The sequence below is a fragment of the Coregonus clupeaformis genome, unplaced genomic scaffold, assembly GCF_020615455.1.
Source record: "Coregonus clupeaformis isolate EN_2021a unplaced genomic scaffold, ASM2061545v1 scaf0036, whole genome shotgun sequence".
NCBI lineage: Eukaryota > Metazoa > Chordata > Actinopteri > Salmoniformes > Salmonidae > Coregonus > Coregonus clupeaformis.
The window spans coordinates 1-12,202 of record NW_025533491.1 but is presented as its reverse complement, the minus strand read 5'-3'; the positions used below and the strand labels follow the sequence as shown (position 1 = coordinate 12,202).

The 12,202-nt window shown below is 46.1% G+C and overlaps 1 protein-coding gene across 1 annotated transcript; it reads left to right on the top strand.

Moving 5' to 3' along the window:
• Positions 1-877: 877 nt before the first annotated feature.
• Positions 878-5,661, top strand: LOC121572634 (serine/threonine-protein kinase DCLK3-like; the record flags this gene model as incomplete). The annotated part of the gene is made up of 6 exons (XM_045212650.1): positions 878-952; positions 1,187-1,318; positions 1,456-1,718; positions 1,877-2,810; positions 4,968-5,100; positions 5,466-5,661. Coding segments are annotated over exons 1-6 (1,733 nt in total), but the record flags the coding sequence as incomplete, so codon positions are not given.
• Between the last annotated feature and the right edge of the window lie 6,541 nt (positions 5,662-12,202).

Here is a 12,202-nt window from a genome sequence, read left to right as displayed (position 1 = left end):
ACCTTAACCCTAACCTTAAACATGTGGAGTTAATGCCTAAACCTAACCTTAAACACTTTGAAATTTGACATTTGCAACAACTTCGAAATTTGACGTGAGACTGTGAGAGCTTGGTGATTTTGTATTATGGTGGCCATTGTGGTTTTATCTGTGGATAAACCTCTGCGTTCTGGCCTTGTCCATATTGTTGTGTGACAGTTCTTTTTATGAGGTATTTATGGGAGGTTGGGGTCTGCCTCAGTGAAAAGTTAACAAAAACAGTGTCTTGTAGCTTCATTGGAGACAGTGTGTGAATTCTTGGGATAGCCTCACCAGGGTGGCTTTCTTGTTAAAAATTGTCAAATAGGTTCATGACACATAGTGAATGGTGTGTGTGAGGGATGCCATAGCTTACCTACTTCTCCAACTCCATGGACAACACAGGTCTGTGTGTGTGTGTGTGTGTGTGTGTGTGTGTGTGTGTGTGTGTGTGTGTGTGTGTGTAAACAAATCCCGCTGATCAGATTTGAGTCTTTTCCATCTCTTGGACTGTAGGGGCCAGTTGAGGTTCTTTGAGCGCCCAGCTCTCCTGTCTAAATTATTAACGCTTCCTTAAGACACACACACACAAACACACACAAACACACACACACACACACACACACACACACAATGAGGACCACGCATCATGTTATTTGCTTGCTTATCTAAAGAAAAGCAGTAGCCCAGTTAACCTATATACAGACAGCTGATGAGGACACATTTTGAAAGTGGAAAGAAATAGTCACAACTAACTAACCTGTTGATTCTCTCTTTCTATCTCTCTCACCCTACAATCTACCCCCTTCCCCACATCATTCACCTCTCCCTCCTCCTTTCCCATTCTTCCACACTCGTCATGCTGAGCAAAGTGCAGAGCGACCACGATTGGTTACTGTGGTCCGACCGTGCGGTCACAGCACCCCTCAGAAAGGTAACAGTCTAAAATGAAATGATAAATGATTAAAAAGGAGCAGTCAACCCTCTTTCTGGAGTGCTACTGGATGTGCAGGCTTTTGTTCCATCTCTGCACTAACAAACATGATTCTAAATTCAAGAAGTTGGCTTCATTGACATTTAATTAAATTCTAATTCTATGGTTGGCTTGGCTCACACATGTTCAGTACTTCCTGGTCTCTCAATGACATCGTCTCTGTGTCTGGGTCAGGTGACGGTGCTGTTGAACCGTAGGGGCGTGGTCTCGTACGAGCAGCTTCTATTGGACGTCTCCGAGGCGCTGGGCTTCCCTCGCTGGCACAGGGCCAGAGTCACACACCTCTACACACCACACGCACGAGAGGTAACCAGACACAAACACACACACTTTCACACACACACACACACACACTTTCACACACACAACAACCACAACAACCACAACAACAACAACACACCTCTCCCTCCATGTGTGTGTGTCTAACCCGTCTCTCCCTCCAGGTGCGGGGCGTGTGTGATTTCTTCCGTGGCGAAGCGGCGTTCCTGGCGTTGGGAAAGTCTCGTCCAGAGCTCCGGAGCGTCAAGGAGGCCCTGGAGGAAATGTTCCCGCAACATTCCCGTTACTGTGACGACGCGCTCCGTTACGACCTTCACCTGATAAAGCTGCCAAGGCCGACAGCGGATACAGCGAAGGGACGGACACACGGACAAACAGCGATACACTCACACAGGGATGCAACCTGGACAGACACACACATCGCAAAGCAGACACACACAGGCTTAAACACCCAAACACACTGACACACCCCAATACACACCCAAACACACTGACACACCCAAACACACTGACACACCCCTATACACACCCAAACACACTGACACACCCCAATACACACCCAAACCCCACTGCACACCCAAACAGGCACTCCACACACAACAACACAACCAGACAGTCCATACACCCTACTCACACACTCCTGGACACGGATGCACACATACATACACACCCTAACACACATTCTAACCGAAACTCCACACACCCCTCTCACCCCCCCAATCAACTTCAGAGGGTCAGAGTGAAACGCGGAACTAGAGAGAGACTTTCTTCACCGATAGGTCCACTCACCCAGGAGGAGGAGCAAGGAGAGATAGACACACTCCCTCCTCCACGCAGCAGGAACTGTAAGCTCTCTGAACAACCCAATCAGAGAGCAGGGAGGGCTCCACTTCCTCCCGTAACCAGGAAGCAAATAGGAAACAGACCAAACGACCAGGAAGTAGAGAAACCTCACGTCGGTCCTGCCCGACGCCACACTGGACCAATCTGTAGGATTGAGGAGGAGTCCCTCAGCCAATCAGAACGTTCCTCCTCAGATTCTAAACAGGAAGAGGCGGGGACTAAACAGAAAGGGATCTTTGACCTCCCATCTGACAATAGTGATGTCACTCTGTCGGATATTGAGCGTTGCTATGATATCAGCCGCACGGTCGGAGACGGGAACTTTGCTGTTGTGCGCGAGTGTCGTCGGCGTGACAATGGAGAAGCCTTCGCCGTAAAGATTGTGGAGCGCTCAAAACTGATTGGCCGAGAGCACATGATGCAGAACGAGCTGAGCATTCTGGGTAGCCTGTCACATCCCCGCGTGGTGCGTCTCTTCATACACCACCACACACACACACACTCCTATCTCGTCATGGAGATGGTTACCGGGGGCGACCTGTTCGAGGCGATTGCGGAGCGTGGGAAGTTTCCGGAAGAGGAGGCGGGGCTGATGGTGTGTGATGTCAGTGAGGCTCTGAGATACATTCACAGCAAGACCATAGTACACAGAGACCTGAAACCTGAAAACCTACTGGTGAGGCAGTGTGTGTGTGAATAGGTAAATCAATAGATGGAGTACAGTAGTGATGGTATCTCTCTCTCTCTCTCTCTCTCTCTCTCTCTCTCTCTCTCTCCAGGTGGAGTACAGTAGTGATGGTATCTCTCTCTCTCTCTCTCTCTTCCAGGTGGAGTACAGTAGTGATGGTATCTCTCTCTCTCTCTCTCTCTTCCAGGTGGAGTACAGTAGTGATGGTATATCTCTCTCTCTCTCTCTCTTCCAGGTGGAGTACAGTAGTGATGGTATCTCTCTCTCTCTCTCTCTCTCTCTCTTCCAGGTGGAGTACAGTAGTGATGGTATCTCTCTCTCTCTCTCTCTCTCTTCCAGGTGGAGTACAGTAGTGATGGTATCTCTCTCTCTCTCTCTCTCCAGGTGGAGTACAGTAGTGATGGTATCTCTCTCTCTCTCTCTCTCTTCCAGGTGGAGTACAGTAGTGATGGTATCTCTCTCTCTCTCTCTCTCTCTTCCAGGTGGAGTACAGTAGTGATGGTATCTCTCTCTCTCTCTCTTCCAGGTGGAGTACAGTAGTGATGGTATCTCTCTCTCTCTCTCTTCCAGGTGGAGTACAGTAGTGATGGTATCTCTCTCTCTCTCTCTCTCTTCCAGGTGGAGTACAGTAGTAATGGTATCTCTCTCTCTCTCTCTCTTCCAGGTGGAGTACAGTAGTAATGGTATCTCTCTCTCTCTCTCTCTCTCTCTCTCTCTCTCTCTCTTTCAGGTGGAGTACAGTAGTGATGGTATCTCTCTCTCTCTCTCTCTCCAGGTGGAGTACAGTAGTGATGGTATCTCTCTCTCTCTCTCTCTCTCTCTCTCTTCCAGGTGGAGTACAGTAGTAATGGTATCTCTCTCTCTCTCTCTCTCTCTTCCAGGTGGAGTACAGTAGTGATGGTATCTCTCTCTCTCTCTCTCTCTCTCTCTCTCTCTCTCTTTTTTCTCTCTCTCTCTCTCTTCCAGGTGGAGTACAGTAGTAATGGTATCTCTCTCTCTCTCTCTCTCTTTCCAGGTGGAGTACAGTAGTGATGGTATCTCTCTCTCTCTCTCTCTCTCTTCCAGGTGGAGTACAGTAGTGATGGTATCTCTCTCTCTCTCTCTCTCTCTCTCTCTTCCAGGTGGAGTACAGTAGTGATGGTATCTCTCTCTCTCTCTCTTCCAGGTAGAGTACAGTAGTGATGGTATCTCTCTCTCTCTCTCTCTCTTTTCCAGGTAGAGTACAGTAGTGATGGTATCTCTCTCTCTCTCCTCTTCCAGGTGGAGTACAGTAGTGATGGTATCTCTCTCTCTCTCTTCCAGGTAGAGTACAGTAGTGATGGTATCTCTCTCTCTCTCTCTCTCTCTTCCAGGTAGAGTACAGTAGTGATGGTATCTCTCTCTCTCTCTCTCTTCCAGGTAGAGTACAGTAGTGATGGTATCTCTCTCTCTCTCTCTTCCAGGTGGAGTACAGTAATGATGGTATCTCTCTCTCTCTCTCTCTCTCTCTCTCCTTCCAGGTGGAGTACAGTAGTGATGGTATCTCTATCTCTCTCTCTCTTCCAGGTGGAGTACAGTAGTGATGGTATCTCTCTCTCTCTCTCTCTCTCTCTCTCTCTCTCTCTCTCTCTCTCTCTCTCTCTCTCTCTCTTCTCTCTCTCTCTCTCTCTCTCTCTCTCTCTTCCAGGTGGAGTAGAGTAGTGATGGTATCTCTCTCTCTCTCTCTCTCTCTCTCTCTCTCTCTCTCTCTCTCTCTCTCTCTCTCTCTCTCTCTCTCTCTTCCAGGTGGAGTACTGTAGTGATGGTATCTCTCTCTCTCTCTTCCAGGTAGAGTACAGTAGTGATGGTAACACTCTCTCTCTCTCTCTCTCTCTCTCTCCCTCGCTCTCTCTCTGTCTCTCTCCCTCGCTCTCCCTCTCTCTCTCTCTCTCTCTCTCTCTCTCTCTCTCTCTCCCTCGGTCTCTCTCTGTCTCGCTCTGTCTCTCTCCCTCGCTCTCTCTCTCTCTCTCTCTCTCTCTCTCTCTCTCTCTCTCTCTCTCTCTCTCTCTCTCTCTCTCTCTCTCTCTCTCTCTCGCTCTCTCTTCCAGGTGTACAGTAGTGATGGTATCTCTCTCTCTCTCTCTTCCAGGTAGAGTACAGTAGTGATGGTATCGCTTTCTCTTCCAGGTGGAGCACAGTAGTGATGGGGTCCGTAGGTTGAAGCTGGGTGATTTTGGTCTAGCCATGGTTGTAACAGAACCCATCTTCACTGTGTGTGGAACACCCACCTATGTCGCCCCGGAGATCCTCTCAGAGACAGGTGACTACATCTGTCACTTTATATATACTGTTACTCTATCTTATCACTCTATCACTTACCTCTATCTATCACTCTATATCTCTATCTATCACCTCTATCACTCTATCTATCACTCTATCTATCACTATCTATCACGATCTATCACTCCATCTATCACACTATCTATCACTCTATATCTCTATCTATCACCTCTATCACTCCATCTATCACGCTATCTATCACTCTATCTATCACTATCTATCACGATCTATCACTCCATCTATCACGCTATCTATCACTCTATCTATCACGATCTATCACTCTATCTAGCACAATCTTTGTCTGTTCACCTCTCTCTCTCTCCATCCCTCTACCTCTCTCTGCAGGGTATGGTCTGCCGGTAGACCTGTGGGCTCTGGGGGTGATAGTCTACATCCTGCTCTGTGGGTTCCCTCCGTTCCGGAGGAGAGACAGAGACCAAGAGGAGATGTTCCAGCTGATCATAGAGGCTCACCTCACCTTCCTGTCCCCTTACTGGATCACATATCTGACGGTGAGACATACACATATTTATAGACATAAGCACGCACTTACACACACGTATATACACGCATATGCACACAAGCTCGTAGACACATTTATACACACTCGTGCTCACACATACAGTGCATTCAGAAAGTATTCAGACCCCTTGACTTTTTCCACATTTTGTTACGTTACAGCCTTATTCTAAAATTGATTAAATTGTTTTTTTCCCCTCATCAATCTACACACAATAACCCATAATGACAAAGCAAAAACAGGTAAAAAAAACCTAAGTAAGTAAATATTCAGACCCTTTACTCAGTACTTTGTTGAAGCACCTTTGGCAACGATTACAGCCTCGAGTCTTCTTGGGTATGACGCTACAAGTTTGGCACACCTGTATTTGGGGAGTTTATCCCATTCTTCTCTGCAGATCCTCTGAAGCTCTGTCAGGTTGGATGGGGAGCGTCGCTTCACAGCTATTTTCAGGTATCTCCAGAGATGTTCGATCGGGTTCAAGTCCGGGCTCTGGCTGGGCCACTCAAGGACATTCAGAGACTTGTCCTGAAGCCACTCCTGCGTTGTCTTGGCTGTGTGCTTAGGGCCGTTGTCCTGTTGGAAGGTGAACCTTCACCCCAGTTTGAGATCCTGAGCGCTCTGGAGCAGGTTTTCATCAAGGATCTCTCTATACTTTGCTCCGTTCATCTTTCCCTCGATCCTGACTAGTCTCCCAGTCCCTGCCGCTGAAAAACATCCCCATAGCATGATGCTGCCACCAGGTTGCTTCACCGTAGGGATGGTGCCAGATTTCCTCCAGACGTGACGCTTGGCATTCACGCCAAAGAGTTCAATCTTGGTTTCATCAGACCAGATAATCTTGTTTCTCATGGTCTGAGAGTCCTTTAGGTGCCTTTTAGCAAACTCCAAGCGGTCTGTCATGTGCCTTTTACTGAGGAGTGGCTTGCGTCTGGCCACTCTACCATAAAGGCCTGATTGGTGGAGTGCTGCAGAGATGGTTGTACTTCTGGAAGATTCTCCCATCTCCACAGAGGAACTCTGGAGCTCTGTCAGAGTGACCATCGGGTTCTTGGTCACCTCCCTGACCAAGGCCCTTCTCCCCCGATTGCTCAGTTTGGCCGGGCAGCCAGCTCTAGGAAGAATCTTGGTGGTTCCAAACTTTTTCCATTTAAGAATGATGGAGGCCACTGTGTTCTTGGGGATCTTCAATGCTGCAGAAATGTTTTGGTACCCTTCCCCAGATCTGTGCCTCGACACAGTCCTGTCTCGGAGCTCTGCGGCCAATACCTTCGACCTCATGGCTTGGTTTTTGCTCTGAAATGCACTGTCAACTTTGGGACCTTATATAGACAGGTGTGTGCCTTTCCAAATCATGTCCAATCAATAGAATTTACCACAGGTGGACTCCAATCAAGTTATAGAAACATCTCAAGGATGATCAATGGAAACAGGATGCACCTGAGCTCAATTTCGAGTCTCATAGCAAAGGGTCTGAATATTTATGTAAATAAGATATACACTACCGTTCAAAAGTTTGGGGTCACTTAGAAATGTCCTTGTTTTCCATGAAAACATACATTAAATGAGTTTGAATAGGAAATATAGCAAAATGAATAGGAAATGTAGTCATTGACAAGGTTAGAAATAATGAGTTTTAATAGAAATAATAATTGTGTCCTTCAAACTTTGCTTTCGTCAAAGAATCCTCCATTTGCAGCAATTACAGCCTTGCAGACCTTTGGCATTCTAGTTGACAATTTGTTGAGGTAATCTGAAGAGATTTCACCCCATGCTTCCTGAAGCACCTCCCACAAGTTGGATTGGCTTGATGGGCACTTCTTACGTACCATACGGTCAAGTTCCTCCCACAACAGCTCTATAGGGTTGAGATCCGGTGACTGTGCTGGCCACTCCATTATAGACAGAATACCAGCTGACTGCTTCTTCCCTAAATACAGTTGATGTCAGAAGTTTATATACACCTTAGCCAAATACATTTAAACTCAGTTTTTCACAATTCCTGACATTTAATCCTAGTAAAAATTCCCTGTCTTAGGTCAGTTAGGATCACCACTTTATTTTAAGAATGTGAAATGTCAGAATAATAGTAGAGAGAATGATTTATTTAAGCTTTTATGTCTTTCATCACATTCCCAGCGGGTCAGAAGTTTACATACACTCAATTAGTATTTGGTAGCATTGCCTTTAAATTGTTTAACTTGGGTCAAAAGTTTTGGGTAGCCTTCCACAAGCTTCCCACAATAAGTTGGGTGAATTTTGGCCCATTCCTTCTGACAGAGCTGGTGCAACTGAGTCAGGTTTGTAGGCCTCCTTGCTCGCACACACTTTTTCAGTTCTGCCCACACATTTTCTATAGGATTGAGGTCAGGGCTTTGTGATGGCCACTCCAATACCTTGACTTTGTTGTCCTTAAGCCATTTTGGCACAACTTTGGAAGTATGCTTGGGGTCATTGTCCATTTGGGAGACCCATTTGCGACCAAGCTTTAACTTCCTGACTGATGTCTTGAGATGTTGCTTCAATATATCCACATAATTGTCCTTCCTCATGATGCCATCTATTTTGTGAAGTGCACCAGTCCCTCCTGCAGCAAAGCACCCCCACAGCATGATGCTGCCACCCCATGCTTCACGGTTGGGATGGTGTTCTTCGGCTTGCAAGAACCCCCTTTTTCCTCCAAACATAACGATGGTCATTATGGGCAAACAGTTCTACTTTTGTTTCATCAGACCAGAGGACATTTCTCCAAAAAGTACGATCTTTGTCCCCATGTGCAATTGCAAACCGTAGTCTGTCTTTTTTATGGCGGTTTTGGAGCAGTGGCTTCTTCCTTGCTGAGCAGCCTTTCAGGTTATGTCGATATAGGACTTGTTTTACTGTGGATATAGATACTTTTGTACCTGTTTTCTCCAGGATCTTCACAAGGTCCTTTGCTGTTGTTCTAGGATTGATTTGCACTTTTCGCACCAAAGTACGTTCATCTCTAGGAGACAGAACGCGTCTCCTTCCTGAGCGGTATGACGGCTGCGTGGTCCCATGGTGTTTATACTTGCGTACTATTGTTTGTACAGATGAACGTGGTACCTTCAGGCATTTGGAAATTGCTCCCAAGGATGAACCAGATTTGTGGAGATCTACAAAAAAATGTCTGAGGTCTTGGCTGATTTCTTTTGATTTTGCCATGATGTCAAGCAAAGAGGCACTGAGTTTGAAGGTAGGTCTTGAAATACATCCACAGATACACCTCCAATTGACTCAAATGATGTCAATTAGCCTATCAGAAGCTTCTAAAGCCATGACATCATTTTCTTGATTTTTTTCAAGCTGTTTAAAGGCACCGTCAACTTAGTGTATGTAAACTTCTGACCCACTGGAATTGTGATACAGTTAATTATAAGTGAAATAATCTCTCTGTAAACAATTGTTGGAAAAATTACTTGTGTCATGCACAAAGTAGATGTCCTAACCGACTTGCCAAAACTATAGTTTGTTAACAAGAAATTTGTGGAGTGGTTGTAAAACGAGTTTTAATGACTCCACCCTAAGTGTACGTAAACTTCCGACTTCAAATGTAGTTCTTGCATAGTTTGGAGCTGTGCTTTGGGTCATTGTCCTGTTGTAGGAGGAAATTGGCTCCAATCAAGCGCCGTCCACAGGGTATGGCATGGCATTGCAAAATGGAGTGATTGCCTTCCTTCTTCAAGATCCCTTTTACCCTGTACAAATCTCCCACTTTACCACCACCAAAGCACCCCTAGACCATCACATTGCCTCCACCATGCTTGACAGATGGCATCAAGCACTCCTCCAGCATATTTTCATTTGTCTGCATCTCACAAATGTTCTTCTTTGTTATCCGAACACCTCAAACTTCGATTCGTCTGTCCATAACACTTTTTTCCATTCTTCCTCTGTCCAGTGTCTGTGTTCTTTTGCCCATCTTAATTTTTTTTTTTTATTGGCCAGTCTGAGATATGGCTTTTTCTTTGCAACTCTGACTAGAAGGTTAGCATCCTGGATTCGCCTCTTCACTGTTGACATTGAGACTGGTGTTTTGCGGGTACTATTTAATGAAGCTGCCAGTTGAGGACCTGTGAGGCGTCTGTTTCTCAAACTAGACACTCTAATGTATTTGTCCTCTTGCTCAGTTGTGCACCGGGGCCTCCCACTCCTCTTTCTATTCTGGTTAGAGACAGTTTGCGCTGTTCTGTGAAGGGAGTAGTACACAGCGTTGTACGACATCTTCAGTTTCTTGCCAGTTTCTCGCATGGAATAGCCTTCATTTCTCAGAACAAGAATAGACTGACGAGTTTCAGAAGAAAGTGATTTGTTTCTGGCCATTTTGAGCCTGTAATCGAACCCACAATTGCTGATGCTCCAGATACTCAACTAGTCTCAAGAAGGCCATTTTTATTGCTTCTTTAATCAGCACAACAGTTTTCAGCTGTGCTAACATAATTGCAAACGGGTTTTCTAATGATCAATTAGCCTTTTAAAATGATCAACTTGGATTAGCAAACACAACGTGCCATTGGAACACAGGACTGATGGTTGCTGATAATGGGCCTCTGTACGCCTATGTAGATATTCCATAAAAAATTAGCAGTTTCCAGCTACAATAGCCATTTACAACATTAACAATGTCTACACTGTATTTCTGATCAATTTGATGTTATTTTAACAGACAAAAAAATTGCTTTTCTTTCGAAAACCAGGACATTTCTAAGTGACCCCAAACTTTTGAACGGTAGTGTATATACACTGCTCAAAAAATAAAGGGAACACTTAAACAACACAATGTAACTCCAAGTCAATCACACTTCTGTGAAATCAAACTGTCCACTTAGGAAGCAACACTGATTGACAATACATTTCACATGCTGTTGTGCAAATGGAATAGACAACAGGTGGAAATAATAGGCAATTAGCAAGACACCCCCAATAAAGGACTGGTTTTGCAGGTGGTGACCACAGACCACTTCTCAGTTCCTATGCTTCCTGGCTGATGTTTTGGTCACTTTTGAATGCTGGCGGTGCTTTCACTCTAGTGGTAGCATGAGACGGAGTCTACAACCCACACAAGTGGCTCAGGTAGTGCAGCTCATCCAGGATGGCACATCAATGCGAGCTGTGGCAAGAAGGTTTGCTGTGTCTGTCAGCGTAGTGTCCAGAACATGGAGGCGCTACCAGGAGACAGGCCAGTACATCAGGAGACGTGGAGGCCGTAGGAGGGCAACAACCCAGCAGCAGGACTGCTACCTCCGCCTTTGTGCAAGGAGGAGCAGGAGGAGCACTGCCAGAGCCCTACAAAATGACCTCCAGCAGGCCACAAATGTGCATGTGTCTGCTCAAACGGTCAGAAACAGACTCCATGAGGGTGGTATGAGGGTCCGACGTCCACAGGTGGGGGTTGTGCTTACAGCCCAACACCGTGCAGGACGCTTTGGCATTTGCCAGAGAACACCAAGATTGGCAAATTCGCCACTGGCGCCCTGTGCTCTTCACAGATGAAAGCAGGTTCACACTGAGCACATGTGACAGACGTGACAGAGTCTGGAGACGCCCGTGGAGAACGTTCTGCTGCCTGCAACATCCTCCAGCATGACCGGTTTGGCGGTGGGTCAGTCATGGTGTGGGGTGGCATTTCTTTGTGGGGCCGCACAGCCCTCCATGTGTGCTCGCCAGAGGTAGCCTGACTGCCATTAGGTACCGAGATGAGATCCTCAGACCCCCTTGAGAGACCATATGCTGGGTGCGGTTGGCCCTGGGTTCCTCCTAATGCAAGACAATGCTAGACCTCATGTGGCTGGAGTATGTCAGCAGTTCCTGCAAGAGGAAGGCATTGATGCTATGGACTGGCCCGCCTGTTCCCCAGACCTGAATCCAATTGAGCACATCTGGGACATCATGTCTCGCTCCATCCACCAACGCCACGTTGCACCACAGACTGTCCAGGAGTTGGCGGATGCTTTAGTCCAGGTCTGGGAGGAGATCCCTCAGGAGACCTTCCGCCACCTCATCAGGAGCATGCCCAGGCGTTGTAGGGAGGTCATACAGGCACGTGGAGGCCACACACACTACTGAGCCTCATTTTGACTTGTTTTAAGGACATTACATCAAAGTTGGATCAGCCTGTAGTGTGGTTTTCCACTTTAATTTTGAGGGTGACTCCAAATCCAGACCTCCATGGGTTGATACATTTGATTTCCATTGATAATTTTTGTGTGATTTTGTTGTCAGCACATTCAACTATGTAAAGAAAAAAGTATTTAATAAGATTATTTCATTCATTCAGATCTAGGATGTGTTATTTTAGTGTTCCCTTTATTTTTTTGAGCAGTGTATATATTTTTTAATACATTTACAAAAACTCTAAAAACCTGTTTTTGCTTTGTCATTATGGGGTATTGTGTGTAGATTGAGGAGGGAAAAAAACAATTTAATCAATTTTAGAATAAGGCTGTAACGTACAAAATGTGGAAACGTCAAGGGGTCTGAATAATTTCAGAATGCACTGTATTTGACCCTCTCTGACTGTGTATGTGTGTTTGTGTGCGTG